The sequence below is a fragment of the Hemitrygon akajei genome, chromosome 30 (genome assembly GCF_048418815.1).
Source record: "Hemitrygon akajei chromosome 30, sHemAka1.3, whole genome shotgun sequence".
Lineage (NCBI taxonomy): Eukaryota > Metazoa > Chordata > Chondrichthyes > Myliobatiformes > Dasyatidae > Hemitrygon > Hemitrygon akajei.
Window position 1 is genome coordinate 40,265,576 of NC_133153.1, and position 23,745 is coordinate 40,289,320.

General features: G+C 45.7%; 1 protein-coding gene across 6 annotated transcripts in view; it reads right to left on the reverse strand.

Moving 5' to 3' along the window:
• The window catches only part of uacaa (uveal autoantigen with coiled-coil domains and ankyrin repeats a), a 187,580-nt gene that overhangs the window by 44,145 nt on the left and 119,690 nt on the right, over positions 1-23,745 (reverse strand). For all 6 annotated transcript variants that reach the window (XM_073032667.1, XM_073032666.1, XM_073032665.1 and 3 more), the window contains exons 5-8: positions 22,989-23,046; positions 17,261-17,331; positions 13,435-13,541; positions 12,116-12,297 (exon numbers count right to left, since the gene is read on the reverse strand). In XM_073032667.1, the coding sequence (XP_072888768.1) occupies positions 12,116-12,297; positions 13,435-13,541; positions 17,261-17,331; positions 22,989-23,046 (418 nt within the window). The remainder of the gene's footprint in view (positions 1-12,115; positions 12,298-13,434; positions 13,542-17,260; positions 17,332-22,988; positions 23,047-23,745) is intronic.

Genomic DNA, 23,745 nt, shown 5'->3' on the forward strand with positions numbered 1-23,745 from the left:
CACGTGGAAGTCACTGCCATGTGTCAGCCCACCTTGATATGGAGCTCAGAGGGCAGCGACTCCTCAGGGCAAAAGACCAGAGGTCGAAACCCGGACATCAGCAAGTCGAGGTTGGAGGTCTCGGGTCAGCAAGTCTGGGGCCACGGTCAGGAGGTCCGAGGCCTGGAGCTGGAAGTGAGTGTGAGTGTGCATGAGTGTAAGTGAGAGAAAGGGGTTTATTTTGTTGTTGTTGTACGTTGGCTGCCTATTGTTCAACTGAATAGGCTACGATCGCCCTGGAATGTGCAGCCACACTTGAGGACTGTTCACACTCATACCATCCTCACAGTGAATTTCCCCCTCAGGTTCCCTCTAAATATTTCAACTTCCACCCTAAACCTACTACCTAGAGTTCTATTCTCACCGACCCTGAGGGGGAAAAGCCTGCACGTGATTATCCCTCATAACTTTGTATACCTGTAAGATCTCTCCTCATTCTCAACCTTTCCCTGTGACTCAGGGAATCAAGTCTCAGTAACATCCTTGTAAATCTTCTCTGCACTCTTCCACTCTTACTGATATTTTTCCAATACTCCAAATTAGGCTTGAACATCTTATGCAACTCCAACCTAAGATCCGAACTCCTGTGCTCAATGCTTCGATTTATAAAGGCCAACGTACCAAAAGCTCTCTTTACAACCCTATCTACTTGTGACGCTACTTTCAAGGAATTATGGATCTGTATTCCCAGGTTCCTTTGAGTTACCACAGTCCCTGATGCCCTACCACTCACGGTGCAGGTACTGCCCTGGTTTGTCCTTGCAAGGTGCAATGGCTCACGCTTGTCTGCATGAAATTCCATCTGCCACATTTCAGTTCATTTTCCCAACTGGTCCAGAGCCTGCTGCAAGCTTTGATACCCTTCCTCGCTGTCCACAACACCCCCAATTCTTCAGAAATACCAGAAAACCAGAAGTCTAAAGATAAAGATCTTTGTCACTTGTTCATCGGAACATAGTGAAATGCGGCATTTGTGTCAAATCACATCAGTACCATTTCACACTGACTACTGTATAATTAGCTGGGACTTAGAACTAATTGCTTGTAAATCAGCTGTCTGATGTTAATAATACACACAAACAGCTGTCCATACAGATGCACTCTGTGTCTAGCAAGAACGAGGATCTGAAGTATAAATAAATGTATCACAGAACGGATTGATTTTTAGCCTACTAATATTCCGGAGGAGATGTGGGAGGCAGATACTATTAGAAAATCTGAAGGGCATTTGGACAGGTACAGGGAAATAAATGTGTAATGTTGAGATTACTGATGCTAGGTACAAACTCGATGGGCTGGATGGCTTTATATGCCATATACAAGTATACATGACAAACAGCTTGCTTTCCTAACTACAAGAACTTTGGAATGTGCTGAGGTCTGGATATTATACAAATGTCTCTTTAAAAGCAGTGACATCAATTTTATATTTGAGTATTCATGGTTATATATTGTTTGATTAAGCAGTCTTGTTCATTTTAATAATTCATTGCAGGTTATGTGTATAACTACATGAATTGCATGCATCATCACTCTACAATATGATACGTGCGTGCCTCACTTAAAGTGAACATGAAGTTACACTTCGGACCTGTGTCTTCCTTTGAATTAATTTGATGTTTTTAAGTTACTAATCCTCTTCTCTTCACCTGCCCATCACCTCCCTCTGATTCCCCACCTCCTTCCCTTTGGTCCACTGTCCTCTCCTATCAGATTCCTTCCTCTCCAGCCCTTTACCACTTCCACCTATCACCTCCTAGCTTATTACTTCATCCACCCACCTTCCCCTTCATCTGGTCTCACCTATCACTTGCCGGTTTGTGCTCCTCCTCCTCCTCATTCTGGCTTCTGTCTCCTTCCTTTCCAAACCTGATGAAGGTCTCGGACCGAAAAGTCGACTGTTTGTTCCCCTCCATAGACGCTGCCTGACCTGCTGAGTTCCTCCAGCATTTTGAGCGTGTTGCTCAAGATATCGTAGCTGCAGAATCTCTCATGTTGATGACCACACTGCACCCCAGTTTGTGATCAAAGCTAATAACAAACACATCCTTACAGGGAGCATCTATGAATAATCTCAGTAATGTATCACACTAACTACTACATAATTAGCTCTGACTTGGAACTAATTGCTCGTAAATCAGTCTGATGTTAATATTACACAGCTGTCAGTACAGATGTATTCTGTGTCACAGTAACCTGGTCTGCAAACAGCAGATGGCGCTGTAGAGCTGCAAGTCAAACCCTGTACATTTAAGACAGATCAAATGCAATCACTTCAAATTCCTTGCCTGCAAACATTGATTTCAACTTCCCTGCCTCCACTCACCCTTACTGCACAAGGGCATTTCTGATTCCACAGAATGGAAGGAGGCTAGTCAGCCCATCATGTCCTATTGTATGGGTAAATATTAGCTTTATTTGTCACATGTACATCAGAACATAGTGAAACATGTCGTTTGTGTCAAATCACATCAATAATATCTATTCCATCAATATTTCACACTGACTACTACATTGTTAGCCCAGTACTGCCTGTCGTGCTGCTGGCGTTTAAGGCAGCAATGAAGGTCCCCCATCTCTGATAGTGTTCAGGGCTTCCTTCATCATGTCAGTAGCTTCCTCTTGGTTCTCACTACTGTCATACTCAGCCGTGCAAGTCCTGGGTGGAGACTGAGAAATACCGTCGCACTCAGATATAGAAGGAATCTTTACAGCTGTTTCTGTAACAGTTTTGTTTAACCAATCAGGTCGTTGGCCCTGAGCTGAACCCCCGAACCTGGAGGACCAGTGGACCAATCAGTCTTGCCCTCTACCCTTTGACTCTTGGTAGGGTCACCCATGCCAATCAGGTCAAAACTAAGCCCTGACTCCAGCCAGCATAGCTCTCTGGGTCACTGAGGAATGCAAACCTCCAAACCACCACAAGGACATTAATTGCTCATCAATTGTTGTCAGATGTTAACATTACACACACAAAACAACTGCCCTGCTAATGGGTCTCGGGCCGAAACGTCAAGGGTTAATTCATTTCCATTGATGCCGCCTGACTTGCTGAGTTCCTCCAGCATTTTGGTGTGTTGCTCTGGATTTCCTGCACCTACAGAATCTCTTGTGCTTGTGATTAGTGATCCACACAGATTTATCGTGTGTCTAGCAAGAATGAAGAATCAAAGAAGTATCAGCAAATAACAGTATCAAAGATTTTTAGCCTGTGATAGTATCTTGACCAACTGAATAAGCAGTGGAGCACCTTTCAAACAAACGCATTCAGCTCCTCTGTCACAAGGATCGTTAAAGAAAATGTTTCCTACCAAATGCAATAAACAAACAACAATTCATCTCTGTGCAATAGGAGAACACACATCATAGTATATTAGTCTCTACTTTATTATTTCGTACATTATTATTGCACATCTGTACATTATTGTGTATACTATTATTCGTTAAGTCTACACACTAAGTGTGTTTTTAAATGTTGCTGCTGTAACGAAAGAATTTCCCACTCGGGATCAGTAATTTATTATGTCCCTATTAGGTCAGGGTAGGATTTGTCACATGTATATCAAAACATACAGTGAATGCTCACAGTATGTTTCCATTCTGGCCTCTCATCACGACTCACCTATCACCTCCTCCCGGGTCCCCTCCTCTTTCAGTCCACTCGCCTCTCCTCTCAGATTCCTTCCTCCCCAGCCCTTTACCTTTCCCACTCACCTATCACCTTCTACACACCTTTGCGTGGGCTGCAGTGAATCGCTTCGCTTGCGTCAAATCGAAGCAGCAAGAATCATGCTGAGGGCAGCCTGCGAGTGTTGCCATGCTTCCGATGCCAACGTGGCAAGCCCACAACTCACTAACCCTTCACAGGGTCTGGATCACACGTGGCCAGATTACAGCAGCCAGGGAGACTTTTTCCCAGATGATATTTGTGAACAAGATCAATTCTTTCAGGATCCTTTCTAATCCAGACTTACTTAATAACTTTAAGTCCCCAGCTGTCATAATGGGATATGAAATCATATCCCCTGGATGCTGAATAAAATTCACATCCTCCTTAACAATATCCACCATGGCCTAGTAATGAATAACACAAATAAATTCACTCCCCCTTAAGCACATGGGGCCAATTATGAAAATTTCCCAACCGAGGGAAATTAAACCACTGGAAAATGTGTGAGAGTATGAGAGCAAGCAGAGGAGTTGCTGTATATTAGAGTTTAAATGGCTTAAGACACAACTTAGATTCCAAGAGATGTGCAGAGTGATGGAAATTGGCAGCAAGATTGAAAATTATCCATAACTCAGTGAAACATTTCACCTTTAGTTTTTTTTGAGATGTAGTGTGGAGCAGGCCCTTCTGGCCTAACAAGTTGCTCTGCCCAGCGACCCACCTATTTAACCCGAGCCTAATCACAGGACAGTTTGCAATGACCAATTAACCTCCTAACTGTACGTCTTTGGAATGTGGGAGGATCAGAGCACCCCGAGGAAACCCATGTTCTCAGGGGAAGGGCGTACAGACTTCTTACAGAAAGCATCGGAATTGCACTCTGACGCGCTGAACTGTAATAGCATTGTGCTAACTGTGACACTGCCGTGGCGCCCCAATTTTAAGAGAAGTTTGGTTAAGTACATGGATCGGAGGGTATGGAGGGTTATGTTCCAAGTGTGGGCCAATGAGACTATGTAGAAGACCAGATCAGCAGGGACTAGATGGGCCGAAGGCCTGCTTCAATTCTGTAGTATTTGATGACTCACTGAAGCAAACTGGAAGACAGGACGGATCACTCCTTTTCCTATTTCTTATCCTCTTGCAAGGTCATAGAGTGATAGAAAAGCACAGAAACAGGCCATGCCAAAACCATCTAAACTGCCTACGCCCGTCGACCTGCACTCGGACCATATCCCTACTAGCCATGTACCTATCCAAATTTTACTTAAAGATTGAAATCTAGCTCGCATGCACCTCTTGCTCTAGCAGCTCGTTCCACACTCTCATGACCCTCTGAGTGAAGAAGTTTCCCCTCATGTTCCCCTTGAACATTCCACCTTTCACCCTTAACCTATGACCTCTGGTTGTAGTCCCACCCAACCTTGGCGGAAAAAGTCTGCTTGCATTTACCCTATCTATACCCCTCATAATTTAACATACCTCTATCAAATCTCCTCTCAATCTTCCAAGTTCTAAATACAGTCCAAATCTATTCAATCTTTTCTTCTAACTCAGGTCTTCCAGACATGGCAACATCCTTGTAAGTTTTCTCTGTAATCTTTCAACCTTATTTTAAGAAGCTTATAAACCAATGCAAAGAATATTTAATGAGATATGCAAATGATTTAAATACCACGCTCTGAACATTTCATTCGAGCTTCACAGAAGTGTGAACTTAACCAGAAAATTTGTCAAATGAATTCCATTTGAATATAAAACACTGCTGAGACTGCAAGCGTAGGAATTGAAAAGTGAAGTGATTTTAAATTACCGAAGTTGAAAATTAAAATCAAAGCAGGTACAAGAAAAGAACCGCTATAAACCTCAGCTTTGTGAAGTGAAATGACCCAGTTACAGGAGGATAAAAATCCTTCTCGACACCAGGAAAAGATAAAACAGAGTCACTGAATGAATACAAAGCACATTACAAATTCTTCCCCTTTGACAGTTTTGAATAGAAAGTTCAAAACAAAATTGCCTGATTTACATTCATCTAGGTGTTTATTGTGGAATGCATGGACCTGCTTAAGGCAGAATGCATATCATTACAGTTTTCATAACTCAGCCACCCAGTCACCTTTCATGGTAATGGGAGGCCAGGGAGTATTATTATTTTTAATAAAGATTTTCCTCTTCTATTACTTTGGTTACAGAGTGCACAGACAGTGGCCATTCAAAGTATGCCTCAGTTCATAAACGAAAGAGTTCAGCAGATGCTGGAAATCCAGCAGATAGTGGGGGAAAAGAATCGCAAGATAGTGTATGGTGACATATATGCACTTTAATAATAAATTTACTTTGATTTAGAAATCCAGAGAAACACACACACACACAGTGCTAGAGATACTCAGCAGGTCAGGCAGCCTCTGTGGAAAATAATAAACATTTGACATTTTGGGCCAAGTCCTTTCAGTAGGACTGGAGAGGAAGGTGGAAGAAGCCAGCGGAGGGGATGGAGCACAAGCTGGGAGATGCTAGACCAGGTGGACGGGGGGGGGGGGGGGGGGGGGGGTGGAGGGAAGGCAGGTGGAGGGGGGGAAGGCAGGCGGAGGGAGGGAAGGCAGGCGGAGGGGGGGAAGGCAGGCGGAGGGGGGAAGGCAGGCGGAGGGGGAAGGCAGGCGGAGGGGGGGAAGGCAGGCGGAGGGGGAAGGCAGGTGGAGGGGGGGAAGGCAGGCGGAGGGGGGGAAGGCAGGCGGAGGGGGGGAAGGCAGGCGGAGGGGGGAAGGCAGGCGGAGGGAGGGAAGGCAGGCGGAGGGAGGGAAGGCAGGCGGAGGGGGGAAGTTAGGCGGGGGGGGAAGTTAGGTGGAGGGGGGAAGTTAGGTGGAGGGGGGAAGGCAGGTGGAGGGGGGAAGGCAGGTGGAGGGGGGGAAGGCAGGTGGAGGGGGGGAATGCAGGTGGAGGGGGGGAATGCAGGTGGAGGGGGGGAATGCAGGTGGAGGGGGGGAATGCAGGTGGAGGGGGGAAGGTAGGTGGAGGGGGAAGGTAGGTGGTGAAGTAAGAAGCTGGGAGGTGAAAGGTGAAATAGGTGATGGGCTGAAGGACTCTGATAGGAGAGGAGAGTGGACCGTGCGAGAGGGAAGGCAGGCACTGGAGGGAGATGATAGTCAGGTGAGGACAGCAGCCATTCTGACTCCCCTCTTACCCCTTCTCTTCTCTTATCATCTTGTACACCTCTATCAAGGCATCTCTTACTCTCCATCACTCCAAAGAGAAAAGCTTAGCTTACTCAAAGTATCCTCATACGGCGTGCTCTCTAGTCCAGGCAGCATCCTGGTAATCTCCTCTGCACCCTCTCCAACGCTTCCATGTTCTTTCTATACTGACGTGACCAAAGCAGAACACAATATTCCAAGTATGGTCTAATCCAGGGATTTATAGAGCTGCAACATTACCTGGCCACTCTTGAACTCACTCCCCTGACTAATGAAAGCCAACACACCATACACCTTCCTAACCACCCTGTCAACTGGTATGGCAACTTTGAGGGATCTATGGACTTGGATCCCAAGATCCCTCTGTTTCTCCACACTGCTAAGAATCCTGCCATTAACCTTGTACTCTGTCTTCAAGTTTGACATTTCAAAGTGTATCACTTCACACTTTTCTGGGTTGAACTCCATCGGCAGAACGCCACAAGGTGACCAAATTTCCTTTCTAACTTATGGGGCCATAACCAGAAGCATGACCTTCTGCTGACAGAACCTGCCCCTCCTATCCTTCATTCACATTTCCATACACCGTCTCACTTGATGATTATGCACAGGACATGGACCACACACTTTGCCTTCACATGAGTGGTTTATTCAGCTGATTTAGGAAAATGCACACTTGATTGTTTCAAGACATTAGCTGCCTCATAAATCATGAATAACTGCTTTTTTTCCCCTCAGACAATTATAGTTCACTTCACCGGATAAAACTCTAATCACACATGAAAGTGCTCCAATCTATCAACAATGAATAAACTGGATAATTTATAGTCAGGTGCATCGCCCAATTACGAGTCCTATCGTAGCTTTGTACGTCAACAATCTGCATTTACAATGAGCAGTTAACGTAACAAATCACCGTAATGCCTTGTTCTATATTGGTATCTCATCTTCATGGAAAGCTGCTGAAGGGTTCAAAATCACAAAATCGTGCCTCTGCTGGTTCTTTGAGGGAGCTTTGTGAACACAGCCAATCCATTATCAAAAACAACCTCCCCTCTATTAACTCAGTCTGCAATTACACTACGAGTGACGGGGTGGAGATACATCTCTACCAAAGGACGTGTAAGGCGCCCTTCCCTTCACTAGCCTGAGGGTCAACCTTGGGCAAGGTGTATCACCTGCTTAGCCCCCCCCCCCCACACCCCACCACCCTGATCAGGGTCACGTGAAGCCATGGGAGCAGGTGGTGGATGGTCATAAGCGCAGCTGGTTCATATCACAAATCCTGGTTATGCGACCACTGACGCCAGGCAGACAATCTCTGAAGAGTATTGATAATGGCTGGGGTCACCCGTCTTGTAAAGACACTGCCCAGGAGGAGGCAATGGCAAACCACTTCTGTAGAAAAGTTGGCCAAGAACAATCATGGTCACGAGGCCACAATCACCCACATCATATGGCACAGCACATAATGATGATAATGGTGACAATTCCTCTGCTTCAGGAGAGCAGCCAACATAATAAAGTAGCACGTCCACCCCAGACATTGTCTTCTTGCCCCCTCCCACTGGAGAGAGACAAAATCTTGGGAATATGTAGCACCAGACTCAATGACAGCTACTATCTCACTGTTATAAGACTCACGACTGGACGTCTTTTACAATAAACTCCTGATCCCTCAATCTGCCCTGTCATGGCACTGCACTTTCTCTGCATCTGTAACACGACATTCTTCATTCTGTTTTCCTTGTGTATTGCCTCGATGTACTTGAATATTGAACGATTAGTCTGGATCATGGAGAATCATCTATAAATGCACAGTGGAGAGTATCCTAACTGGCTGCATCACAGGGGAAAGCTACAGAGAAATGATGGATTAAACCCAGTCCATCACAGGCAAAGGCCTCCCCAGCACTGGTGCATTTACACGGAACGCTGCCCCAAGCACCATCCATCAAGGACCACCCGCCAGCCAAGGCCATGCTCTCTCCTGACTGCAACTATCTGGCAAAGAGGTACAGGAGCCTTGAGTCCCACGCCACCAGGTTCAGGAACGGTCATCAGGCTCCTGAACCAGCGTGGATAACTCCACTCACCACTACTCTGAACTGAGTGTTCCACAAGAAGAACCTCTCAAAGACCAAGAAGCTGACTGTTGACTTCAGGAGGAAACGGGAGTCCATGAGCCAGTCTTCACTGGGGGGTCATAGGTGGAGAGGGTCAGCAACAAAATTCCTCAGGGGTGTTATCATTTTAGAGGATCCAGTCTGTGTCCAGCACGTGTGCCATTATGAACAAAGCACGCCAGCACCTCTACTTACTGAGAAATTTGTGAAAATTAAATGTCATCTAAGATTTTAACAAAACACTCTATATGTGTAATGGAGAGAACAGGCACTGCTTGCTGGGACACGCTCCCCATTCGCCCTGTCAAACCCCCCCCCCCCCCTTCCCACTGTCAAACCCATCTCCCCCCATCCCCCCCCATCAGACCCGTCTCCCCCCATTCCCCCCGTCAGACCCATCTCCCCCCATTCCCCCCATCAGACTCGTCTCCCCATTCCCCGTCAGACCCCTCTCCCCCCATTCCCCCATCAGACCCCTCTCCCCCATTCCCCGTCAGACCCCTCTCCCCCATCCCCCCCATCAGACCCGTCTCCCCCATTCCTCCGTCAGACCCGTCTCCCACCATTCCCCGTCAGACCCGTCTCCCCCCATTCCCCCCATCAGACTCGTCTCCCCCATTCCCCGTCAGACCCGTCTCCCCCATTCCCCGTCAGACCCGTCTCCCCCATTTCCCCGTCAGACCCGTCTCCCCCCATTCCCCCCGTCAGACCCGTCTCCCCCATTCCCCCGTCAGACCCCTCTCCCCCATTCCCCCGTCAGACCCCTCTCCCCCATTCCCCCGTCAGACCCCTCTCCCCCATTCCCCGTCAGACCCCTCTCCCCCATTCCCCCCATCAGACCCGTCTCCCCCATTCCCCATCAGACCCGTCTCCCCCATTCCCCATCAGACCCGTCTACCCCATTCCCCGTCAGACCCGTCTACCCCATTCCCCGTCAGACCCGTCTCCCTCCATTCCCCCCCCATTCACTCTGTTAGACCCAGAGGTCAGGGTTTAAGGGTGAAAGGTGGGAAGTTTAAGAAGACCATGAGGGCAAACATCTTCACCCGGAGGGTTGAGAGTGTGGAACAAGGTGTCAGCACAAGTCATGCAGGCTCAATTTCAACACTTAAGGGAAGTTTGTATAGGGAGATGGAAGGCTGTGGTCCCGGTGCAGGTCAATGGGAGTAGGCAGTTTAAATGGTTTGACATGGACTAGATGGGCCAAAGGGCCTGTTTCTGTGCTGAACTTTCTATGACTCTATTATATTGTGATGCAAAGGGAAAATATTGGCCACAGGACACTCGTGATCTCAAATCCCTCAGGGTGAGTAAGACTGCCTCAGCTGAAAGACAATGCCTCTGAAGCACAGCAAATCGCCGGCAGGAGGTAAGAGTGGGCTCCCTCACCTCCACCCCTCTGACTCTCAACATAGGAGCCCCTCAGGGCTGTGTACTGAGTCCCCTCCTTTACTCCCTGTATACCCATGACTGTATCGCCACCCACAGCTCCAATCTGCTAATTAAATTTGCCAACAACACAACATTGATTGGCCTAATCTCAAACAATAACAAGGTGGCCTACAGGGAAGAAGTCATCTCCCTGACACAGTGGTGTCAAGGAAACAACCTCTCCCTCAGTGTTGCTAAAACAAAGGAGCTGGTTGTGGATTACAGGAAGAATGGAGACAGGTTAACCCTTATTTACATCAATGGATCTGGGATTGAGAGGGTGAACAGCTTCAAGTTCCTCGGCATCCACATCACCGAGGACCTCACGTGGTCTGTACACACCAGCTGTGTGGTGAAAATGGCACATCAGTGCCTCTTTCACCTCATATGGTTGAAGAAGTTTGGTATGGGCCCCCAAATCCTAAGAACTTTCTACAGGGGCACAATTGAGAGCATCCTGACTGGCTGCATCACTGCCTGGTATGGGAACTGTACCTCCCTTAATCGCAGGACTCTGCAGAGAGTGGTGCGGACAGCCCAGCGCATCTGTAGTTGTGAACTTCCATTGATTCAGGACATTTACAAAGGGGGATGTGTAAAAAGGGCCCAAAGGATCATTGGGGACCCGAGTCACCCCAACCACAAACTGTTCCAGCTGCTACCATCCAGGAAACGGTACCACAGCATAAAAGCCAGGACCAACAGGCTCCGGGACAGCTTCTTCCACCAGGCCAGCGACTGATTAACTCACGCTGATCTGAGTGCATGTCTATGTTACACTGACTGTTCTATTTATTATAAATTATTATTAATTACAATGATTGCACATTTAGACAGAGACATGACGTAAAGATTTTTGCTCCTCATGTATGTGAAGGATGTAAGAAATAAAGTCAATTCAATTCAATACCCTCAATACTGTACCGAGCATTGTCTATTCCCCTGGACCAAGGATCCTCTGATTCAGACAATAAGGACAATAGGAAGCAAAATAAATTACAAAGTACAGTAACTGTGCAAAAGGCTTAGACATATATACAGTATATAGCTGGGGTGCCTAAGACTTTTGCACAGTACTGTAGTGATTTTATGTATTGCACTGTACTGCTGCCACAAAAAAAATTAAATTTCATAACATGTGTGAGTGATGATAAACCTGATTCTGATCTGGGTCTCTAATGTGGACTGAGAGTAGGAAGGGGGCAGGGAGAGGGGGATCATGGTTGGGAAAAGGGGAAGGAGAGTAGAGGGGGCAGGAAGCACCAGAGAGACATTCTGTAATGATCAATAAACCAGTTGTTTGGAATCAAATGACCTTGCCCGGTGTCTCAGGACTGGGTTTGTCACCCCCCCGTCCCTGGCACTCCTTCTCTGCCACCTGTCCCACACCCTCCCACAGCACTCCACCCTCGCCATTCCCAACATCCTCTGCTCCCACTACATTTACAAACTCACTCTCAGCTCCACGTTGACAAATACAGTACTGTGCAAAAGTCTTAGGCACTCTAGCTATATATATGTGACTAAGACTTTTGCACAGTACTGCAGGTGGTTTGCCAGTTGAGATCACAGCTATCAGTCCCACAACACGAATTACGAGACAGTCCATCCAGACTTCACCAGATATATGATTGTGTACATCAATACAAGCTCACCTTTCACCGTCTTCTCCACCGCAGCTCTGATCAAAGTCAACACCTCGGGGTTTTTAGAGAGCTGTGCATAGTGGACACACTGGTGCCCGTGCTGATCCGTCAGACTCACGTCCGCTCCGTGGTTTAGCAGAACCTCCACTACCTCCTTGCAACCCGACTTGCAGCCCACCATCAGTGCCGTCCTGAAACAACGGATAATCAGATCAGTAAAAGCAGCTCCCCCACCCAAAGCTCGGAAACCTTGACCTTGAGCTCAGTAACCACGCTCCCTGGAGATCGGTACAGGAAAACCACTGATAATGACAATATGCTGGAAAGCGGCCGGCAAGATCAAAGTCCCCACCCAGCTGGATGTTCTCTCTTCTCCCCTCTCCCATCGGGCAGCAGATACAAAAGGCTGAAAGCACGTCCCAGGCGCAAGGACAGCTTCTATCCCACTTTATCAGGCTCTTGAATAGACTTCTCATGTGATAAGATGGACTCAGCCTCCCAATCTAACTTGTTCTGATCCTGTACTTTGCTACCTGCATTTTCTCTGTACTTTTACACTTCATTTGCATTGTTACTGTCTTACCTTATTCTAGTTCTACGCATTGTGAAATTTCACAACATACACCAGCGATATTAAACCTAATTCTGATTCTGAACTGCAGTGCCCACAGACCATTGCGTTCTACAACCAGTCAAACTCTACTCCCTCCCTCCTCCTGTTTTGCCATTCTGGCTCCCCTCTCAATCTTTCTTTCCAAATGCCCATCACCTTCCTCTGGTTGTCCTCCTCCTCTGCTTTCCCTTATGGTCCCCTCCCAGCTTAAGTTCAAAGCCCACTCACCTTCCTCCTCTCCTGGTCTCACCTGGTACCCCTTCCCCTCGCCCACCTTCTTATTCTGGCTGCTGCCCCCTTCCCTTCCAGACCTGATGAAGGATTTCAGCCTGAAATATGAACACTTACTCCTTTCCATAGATGCTGGCCGACCTGCTGAGTTTCTCAAGCATTTTAATCTTGCTGAGGAATAAAGAGTTGACATTTTGGCCTGAGACCCTTCTGCAGGACCTGATGAAATGTCTCGGCCCAAAACATCAACTCTTTATTCCTCTCCATAAATGCAACCTGACTTGCGGAGTTCCTCCAGCATTTTGTGTATGTTACTCAAGATTTCCAGCATCCGCAGAATCGTTTGGGTTATCTTTAACTGGGATTGTCTCTGGTCTGTGCATCTCAGCAAGAATCAACCACACATCGTCCACTGGACAACATTTAATAGTGGAATTTAGATGTGATACATTTTGTTCAAACCTGCAGATTTTTTCCAAGTTACCTGCTTTCTTTATCCCTGGAGTTGATTTCTGCTCCGCGATCCAGCAAGAGCCGGCATGCCGCGGGATGACACGCTTGGGCAGCCAGCAGCAGAGGGGTCCCTCCGTCCTGAGTACGAGGCAAAGACGACAAAGGCAGTGAGGAAAATCACAGCTTCTCCAGCCAATTCCCCAATGCATTTGACATAGCTGCCCGCTTGACAGTCACCTCATCCACAACCATTCACTCAATCCACACCAACACACAGCAGTTTGGATTCTCCACCACAGGACTCGACAACACACCAAGGCTCCCCTGACATGAGGCCCGCCATTGGTCAAGGTCGGCCATGGATGTTAAATCCTAGCCGTTTACACGACATGCAAGCCAGAGCCGTACAATATGGAGAGCAAGCTGATGCCCATGCAACAGGCTGCCCTTCTCCACGCATCTGAAACGGCAGAGACTAATGTGGTTTGACACTAGCAGTCTCGCAGGAGTTGCCAATCAGCATTGAACTCAACGTTGATCTGCTTAGGGACTCCAGCTCTGGGTTTTCCCTCTGGGATTACTCCTGAAGCCTCCCCATGAGTAGGTAGAGCCACAAGGCAGCAGAGCTTTGAGATCAGAGTTTCCCTTCTCCTAAATGAGCTGCCAACCACAGATGACAAGCCCCATCTGCTCCTCAAACAATACCTTCCAAAATCCACGCTGATGTCTCCAGGTTGGAGGTTACTCAAACAGACTGTGAGGTGTCGCTCTTCCACCCTGAGTTTGGCCCCATGATCGCAGCGGAGGAGGCCATGAAGAAACATGTTGAAATGGGAATAGAAAGTTCTTCCTCTTCTCCTACTCCCAAAGAGTCTTTCCAGATGAGATAACACTTCACATGCAAATCTGTTGGGATCATCTACTGTATCCGGTGCTCCCTCTGCAGCCTCCTCTACATCAATGAGACCCAACGCAAACTGGGGGACTGCTTTGTCAAGCACCCTCACTCTGAGCAGGATCTCCCAGTGGCCACCCATTTCAATTTGACTTCCCATTCCAAAATGTCAGTCCATGACCTCTACTGCCATGATGAAGACAAACTCAAGTTAGAGGAACAACACCTCTTATTGCATCTGGGTAGCCTCCAATCTGAAGGTATGAATGACAATTTTTCTAACTTCCAGTCATTTCCTCCCTTTCCCTCCCCCTCTCTTTTTCCATTCCATTCTGGTTCCTCCCTTATCTCTTCTCCTCAACTACCTATCACCTCACCCCTCTAGTTCCCCTCCTCCTTCCCTTTCTTCCATGATCCACTGTCTTCTATTAGACTCCTTCTTCTTGAGCCCTGTCCCCCTTTCACCCATCATCTCCCAGATTCTCACTTCATTTCTCTCCCACCCATCCACCCACCTACCCCGTCACCAGGTCTCACCTACTACCTGCCAACTTGTACTCTTCATCCTCTCCCCCACCTTCTTATTCTGGCTTCTGTCCTGTTCTTTGCCTGTCCTGATGAAGCCTCCGGCCGGAAACATCACATTTATTCATTTTCTTTCTTTTTTTTTTTGCTTTTTTTTTTAAAAAGTTTTATTTTTATTTGGATAAGGTATTCCCAAGTATTACACAATCCTTTTTTACATATAAAGCCTTTTCCATTTTTATATGTATAAATCTATATATATTTATATATTCACAAGTACACACTGAGATGATATTAAAAGAAAAATAATTAGGCACTTAAATAGATATTTGTGTGCAATTATAATTCTACACTATTAAGCTAAATAATAATATTAATTGTTAAAAATATTAATAAGTGTTTGAATAATAATTTCCATGTATCTCTTCTCGTCCATTTCTTTCTTGCCTAAAATAATGTGTGTAACCCTATGTAACTTCCATCGTAGGTGTTTGTACCTTAACACATTCATGTTTGCTCCTACCCATAAACATACTTATCCAATTCCTGTCTACTCATTTACTTCAATTTATCTTTTTTTCCCCCAAATCTTTTTCTTTACTTGCGTTAATTCCACATTTTCCAGAAATAAAACAGTGAACATTCAAACCAAGGGAGCTTACGTTAACACTATTACTATGTTGATGAGGAAAGCAGTATGAACCATTAAGAGAGTGATCTAAAGTCTGCTCGCATTGGGGTTATAAATTCAATCCATTTATTCCAAATTTGATAAAATTTTTCCTCTCGAATTCTCAGGGAGTAAGTCATCTTTTCCATTTTAAATATTTCCAAAACAATTTCATGCCAATCTTCTAAAGTAGGTGATACTGGATTTAGCCACTTTCTGGTGATTGATTTCTTACTTGCCGCTAAAAGGACCTGCAGCAATTTTATATCTTTCTTCCGTTCGGAAAACAATACATGCCCCAAATAGAGAGTCACAAAGTCCAGAGGTATCTGTATCTTAAATACCTTAACTAATGTTCTGTGAATATCTTTCCAATATAAACTTAATTTAGAGCAATCCCAAAAAATATGGAAATGATTTGCCTCTTTGAAGCCACATCTTCTCCAACACGCCACATTTGTGTCCTTATATTTTTCTTGGTATGGGGTCTTGAAGTATCTTATATTTTTCCAGCAATGTTCTCTCCAAACCAAAGAGTTAGTTGAAGATGACTGAAAGCTGCATATTTTCCCCCAAACCTCCTCTGAAAATACCAACTCCGCTTCTTTCTGCCACTTCTCTTTAATATATAATGTGTTTTCATTTTTGGCATGAGAGAGGGCATTATATCATTGAGAAATTGATTTACTTGGTATTGAGCTGTAAACCGAATTCAAAATCTTGAAAATTTCTAATTCTGCTGTTGATAAGGCTGTACATCAACAACTCTGGTTAAATAGTGTCGTATTTGAATGTACCTAAAAATGTCACTGTGTTCTAGGCCATTCTATGGATTCATGAAAATCTGCTGGGTAGATTGTGCGACCTCGAGCCCTAGCCGGCCGGCCGGCTCTCCTGTCCATTCTGCTCTCCGATGGACATTAAATTGGACAACATCTGTGGCAATGAAATACTCGGCGAGAGTACAGAAACGGACGGAATCCCGGGCACCACCATTCAGCTGATTATTTATGTAACATCGGACTACCAACCTACTGCCCTCTGCTGTGCCTATTGTCTTGTTTATTAGTTATTGTAATGCCTGCACTGTTCTGTGTACTTTATGCAGTCCTGGGCAGGTCTGTAGTCTAGTGTAGTGTTTGTGTTGGTTTACATAGTTCAGTGTAGTTTTTGTATTGTTCATGTAGCATCATGGTCCTGAAGAACGTTGTCTCGTTTTTACTGTGCATTGTACCAGCAGTTACGGTCGAAACAACAATAAATAGCAACTTGACTTGACGTTTGGCATTTATTCATTTTCATAGAAGCTGCCTGACCTGCTGAGTTCCGCCAGCATTTTGTGTGTGTGTAGCTCAAGATTTCCAGGAACTGTAGAATCTTGTGTCTGCAACTTAATTACTTGATTCTCCAGCTTCTGTGCCGGGATTTGAACTTGGATCTCTGATTAATTGATCTAAAACATCTGTTAGCCTGGTAACATGACCGTGAGTTGCCCAGTTGTCTGTTTCCTACTATACACATCTTGTTGTATAATGTACACACACTTTGTTAACAAATGTACTTTGAACTTATTGCAGTTCACATCCCCAGAGGCATTAATCACATTCTATCATCAGAGGTGGTTAATAACACCCCCTTGCAGAGTCACCGTTTCACACTTGCCCCATTCACATCTCCAGAGGTATTCACTGCCCTTGCCCATTTCAATCATTGCCCCATTGCACAAACACAGAAGCGTTCATTACACTTGCACCAACGCACACTTACCTGATCTTTGACGTTGACAACAGCTCCATGGTCCAAGAGGAGCTTCACACACGACGCACACCCAGCAACAGCTGAAACACAGGGCACAAGTATGAGGGGAGTTACAACACTACAGTTAATTCACGAGAAGTCTAACAGCAATGAATTGAACTTTCGTTTAGCCTGATGGTCTGAATCCAACAGCAAGCTGCCCCTAGTAGCCCCGTGTTGCCACCAAAATAACACAAGCATTGTTTCGGCATTTTAGCAAATCTTTGGTAACAGAGAGGACGAGACAGAGACAAAGACGCACAAAGAGAGGGAGGGGCAGAGAAACATTTATATATTCCTGTCATGGCTTCAAATCTCCCTGAAATGCCGAATAATCAATGAAGAGCTTTTCACTGCAGGCCTGTACCTCCGTTTAGGAAACACAGCAGCTAATTTGTGCACAGGAAGCTCATAGGCCAGACCACTTCCAAAGCCAACACAATATGGGACGGCACAGCCGAGTACTGGTTAGCCCTACACTTTACAGTAAAGGTGACATGGGTTCAATTCCCGCCCTTGCCTGTAACATTCTCCTGTGACTGGGTTTCCTCCAGGTGCTCTGGTTTCCTTCCTAGTTCCGAACAAGTACTGGTTAGTAAAGTTAACACGAGTGAATCTGCAGATGCTGGAAATAAATAAAAAACACAAAATGCTGGCAGAACTCAGCAGGCCAGACAGCATCTAAGGGAGGAGGTAGTGACGTTGTTTCGGGCCAAAACTCCTGATGAAGGGTTTTGGCCCGAAACGTCGTCACTACCTCCTCCCATAGATGCTGTCTGGCCTGCTGAGTTCTGCCAGCATTTTGTGTTTTTTACTGGTTAGTAAGTTAATTGGTCATTGTAAATTGTCCTGTGATTAGGGTTAAATGGAGGGATTGCTGGATGGCACGGCTCGAAGGGACAGTGACCTATTCCACACTGTATCACAGTCAATAAAAAATATCATGCTCCCAGTCTGCGGCGAGTATCAAACTGCCATCTTACAGCTCACGCTGTAATGCTTTGCGTTAACCCCTACGCTACCGCAAATCTGAAGGAAGAGTCTTTACTCAGAGGGTGGTGAGAGCGAGGAACGAGCTGCCAGTGGAAGCAATAGATGCAGCTTCAGGTTAAGAGAGGTTTGGATGGGTACCTGGACGGGAGAGGTTTTGAGGGATATGGTCCGAGTGCAGGTGGATGGGGACGAGGCAGAAAACAAGATATATTCAATAAACCAAAGGATCTGTTTCTGCGCAGTGACGATTTATGACAATGTACACTGATCTAATTCAAATGGTTTCACAAGATATGGTTTTATCTTGCATCAGTAACTTTCTAATGCTTTGAGGAGAACGATGCTGAACCAAAGCCAGGAGGAACTGCAGTGCAGAGAAACAGCACAATCCAAAGTTTTTAAGGAATCTTCTACTTGCGCATTACTTTCAAAAGACCTACTGACATAATAAGATGGCAGGTAGGGATATGTCTCTACCAAAGGAGGTGTAAGGAGCTCCTTCCGTCTGCCAGCCTGCAAGATGTAGCACCTGTTTAGTGCACACAAACCCCCTCCAACCCGGGCCATGTGAAGCTATGGGAGCAGGTGGTGGGTGATCGTATGAACACCTGGTGAATATCCTAAGTCCTGCTTATGCAACCACTGACAATCTCTGAAGAGTATTGACAATGGCTGGGGCACCCGTTTTGTAAAGGCACTGCCCAGAAGAAGGCAATGTAGAAAAATTTTCCAACAATAATCATGATAATGGGACAATGACCTTCTACATCACACGACACGGCACATAATGATGGTGATGAAGATAGAAGGAAGATCTCAGACAAGATGAAGGGCAGTCTAAGACCACTGTACCAGTTGGAAGGGATGGCTTGTTTCTCTGCCAATGAGTGCACAGCCAGAGACTAGTTTCCAAGGGCAGAGATGGTTAATACAGATATTAGGAATTTACACCTCCAATCACGTAGAACACCAAAACTTCCCTACAGTTATTTGCAAAATGAAAGGAGGATTTTATAGAGCATAAGACATAGGATAACAATTAGGCCATTCAGGCCATCAAGACTGTTCTGCCATTTGATCATGGCTGATTTATTTTCCTTCTTAACCCCATCTCCCTGTAACTGTTGATACCCTTCTTTATCAAGAACTTGTCAAACTCGACTTTAAATATGAAAATCAGGTTAATAACATGCAGTATTTTGGACTGCTCATAAATAACCCTCTTATTTTCTGTCATAGACGCTGGTTGACTCATGAGCCAATTGTTTGTGACCCAGACCAGTTGATAGGGAGTACTTTCCTTCCTGTTCCCACACCCTGTACACTGACGTCATGGCTCCTGCCAGCTTGTTTTAATTTAGAGACACAGCAAGGTAACAGGCCCCTCCAGCACATGAAGCCCCTGCCGTCCAATTACACCCATATGAGCAACTCAACCTACCATCCTGTACATCTTTGTAAACCCACACAGTCACGGGAAGAATGCACAAACTCATTACAAACAGCAGCGGGAATCGAACCCCGATCGCCCGCACTGTAATTGGGTTATGCTAACTGTTTCGCATCTGTCCCACCCATTGTTATTTCAAAGTTTCTCCAAGTTACAGGAGACCAAGTTTGCTTTTTGGCTTCTGAAAAGCAAGAGGAGACTCAGGCGTTTTGGCCATTATCTGAGGTAAAAAGACTTCATGCATTTTATTTTTACTGTGTAAGATTACGTCAGTTCTTTCGTTTGTTATGTGCCATGTCTCATGTTAGAGGTTGAAGTACAGATATGGAACAAAATGTGCATAAATACATAAATATCAGCAAGTGATGATGACGAGGCATCTGTTAGTCTTGCGAGACCATGGATCTGCACCTGGAAAGTCTTGCTTCAGTCCTCTCCAGGGTGCAGGCCTGGGCAAGGTTGTATGGAAGACCGGCAGTTGCCCGTGCAGCAAGTCTTCCCTCTACATGACACCGACGTTGTCCAAGGGAAGGGCAAGGGCCGATACAGCTTGGCACTGGTGTCATCGCAGGAGTTGCCAGAACGAGATTGAAGACAACATCGGACTGCCTTAGGGACTCCAGCTCTAGGTTTGTCCTCAGGGTTTACTCCCAAAGCCTTTCCCATGAGTGGGAATACCCGCAAGGAGGTTTGGAATCCGAGTTTTCCCTTTCCTTGATGGACTGCCTTCCCAGGCTGACGAGCTCCATCTACCCGAAATCAGCATGTATTTATAATGTAAACAGTATTATAAACAGAGGTTTAAAGTGTTTACTGTGTGTACTGTGTACCCCCACCCCCCCTAATAGCCCTCGAGCACTTTCCAGAAGGAAGGTTTTGGAAAAGTCAGTCTGGTGGGTGGATATGATCTTTCCTGGCCACCTCTTTTGTCCAGACGCATACAGGCCCTGCAGTGACGGTAGTCTGCAGTCAGTGACCTTTCTGCTGACCTGCAGTTTATGTTTATTGTGAGAGGATGCTGTACCAAACCAGACAGTGATGGCTGATGTCGCTGTGATAATTACGATGCAGCTGCATTCAGTCCCAACTTCTGCTGAACTGGTCAATTTCTAGGCCATATTTGCTGTATAAAATAACATTTCTATTTGTTAGGTTTATTGTTTAGTGTCGATGCGAATTGTTTATTGACCAGTGTTTGTCTCAATCTAATTTGTCTACGATCATCATCATTATGTGCCATGTCAAATGATATAGACAATCATGGCCTTTACAATTAACCTACCAACTCACGTCTTTGGACTGTGGAAGAAAACTGAAACACCCAGAGGAAACCCACACGGTCACGGGCAGAATGTACAAACTCCTTACAGACAACAGCAGGAATTGAAACCGGGTTGCCGGTACTAGAAAGCGTTGTGCTGACCACTACACTCCATGCTACCCAAGACTGAGTAAGGCCCTCATTTGAGCAAGCTAATTTAGAATAGACAATAAAGGGGGCACCATTTTAAGGTGATTGGAGGGAATATCAGAGGTAAATTCTTTGCACAGAACGTAGCGAGGGGCATGGAACTCCCTGTGAGAGGTGGTGGCAGAGGCAGATGCATTAGGGATATTTAAGAGACTCTTACATTGGCCTATGGATGATGGGAACATGGTGAACGATATGGGAGGGAAGGATTAGATTCACTTTAGAGTATCAGCACAAGATCATGGCCCAAAGGTTCCGTACTGTGCTGTAGTGCTCTGTGTTCTATAAATAAGACCTCACATGTAACATCCATGTAATGCTCATTTAAGGAAAAAGGTCTATGAAATTGCAACATCCTAAAGTCACATTTTACTGCAAATTATCAAATTATACCATGTGATATATCAAATTATATCACGAGGTTTCAGACCAAACATCAAAATGAGGAAGAAATGTTATCTAAATGAGCCTGAATGATTGTTGGTGCCAGATGGGGTGGTTTGAGTATCTCAGACACTGCTGATCTCCTGGAATTTTCATGCACAATGGTCTCTAGGGTTTACAGAGAATGGTGTGAGAAACAAACAAAAAAAATCCAGTGAGCAGCAGTTCAGTGGGCGAAAAAGCCTTGTTAATAAGAGTGGTCAGAGGAGAACGGCCAGACTGGTTCAAGCTGACAGGAACGTGACAGTAACTCAAACACATTACAACAGTGGTGTGCAGAAGGGTATCTCTGAATGCAGAACACATCAAACCTTGAATTGGATGGGCTACAGCAGAAGAAGACCACGAAAATACATTCCTGTGGCTACTTTTTTTTAGGTGCGGGAAGTATGTGTGTTTGGATGACAATATAGGCACCGGGCCAGATTTTAAAGGCCAGGGTGTCAGGGCCCAAGGCCTGCTGCTCTGCGCTGCGCTGAACTAAGGGTGTGTGGATGGACTCTCCTTGTGGACTTCAGGTATGAATGCTATTTGCTTGCAGATGTTGTTTGCATGATTAGTTTTTTCTCTCTGCACATCGGGTGTTTGACAATCTTTCTTTTAATGGGCTCCTTTGGGTTTCTTTGTTTCATAGCTGTCTAATATACAGCACCTTGATAATAAATATACTTTGGACCATATCCCTCTCTGCTTCTATAAAAAGACTGAAATGTCCGGGATTTTTCTCTGATAGAGGCCTTGGCTAGATGATTTTGTTTGCAGGGGCTAAAAATAACAGTCGCTAAAAAAATCAACAGGCAATTGAGAAACCATCTGTGCTAGTGGAAGAGAGTGACTGAGGCAAGTGGAAATCTGGGTTTACAGGTTAACAGAGAACTCAGCAGTTGAAACAAGGCAGGAGGCTGGGAGAGGGAGAGGTTGAAGTGGGAAGCTGGGAGAGGGAGAGGTGGAAAAGGTAAAGGGCCGTTGAAGGAACCTGATAGGAGAGGAGAGCAGATCATGGGAGAAAGGGAGGGAGGAGGGGCACCAGAGAGAGATGAGAAGAGAAGGGTTAAGAGGGGAACAGGAATCCCCTCCCCCCCACCTTATTTGGGCTTTCTCCCCTTTCCTTTCCAGTCCTGATGAAGAGTCTCGGACCGAAACATCAGCTGGTTATTTCCCTCCACAGATACTGCCTGACCTGAGTCCCTCCAGCATTTTGTGAATGTTCAAATAGATCCTATAAGTGCATAACAATTCTGGAGAAAAATGCCCTTCCCTAGATTTAAAAAAGAGAACCAGAACCTCATTAAATCAGAACCTGCGAGGTAAAAAGCTAGTTCACACAATTTCATACCCACCTGCATCGTGAAGGGCAGATTTACCTTCGTGGTCTATGGTGTCAACAGGGCAATCTTGCTGGAAAACAAAAAGGCTTTTATTTAATACAGGCGAACAGTAATAAGATATCCTGCAACGTTGAAACTGCATACGTCATTGAGAACTGCAGAAACGCCAAAGTCCGGTTTATTGTCATCTGCACAAGTCCATGACTGCACAGGTGCAATGACAAACTTACCTGCAGCAGCATCACAGGAACCTAAGCAAAATTCACAACATAAGCAAGAATTTTCAGACCAACAAACCAAAACAAAACTATTTACACGGAAAGTGATCAATGTGCTTATAGAGTTGCTAAACTGTGGTGATTAGGGTTGTACCAGTTGGTTCAAGAACCAAATGATTGAAATAAATGTTCTTGAACCAGGTGGAGTAGGGCTTCAGGCTTCTGTACCTCCTGTAAGAATATGGCACAGCCCGAATGGCGGGCATCTTCAATGACAAATGTTGCCTTCTTGAGGCAGCATCTCCTGTAGATAGCACCGATGGTGGGGAGGGATATTCCCCAGGTATCTTGGGAACTTCTATTCCCAGATGAAGATCACTCCCTGCAGCAGAACCGTGCTTTAAAGACTTCTTTTCAAAAGCTATGTGACTGCTCAGCTTTCTCAATGTGGGATACCTTCTCCGGGTACAGACAAGTTTCTATGGAATATTGCATTTCCCACTCACCAGAGTTTCTGAAACACTGCACGAGCCACCCAAAGGAATCCAGAG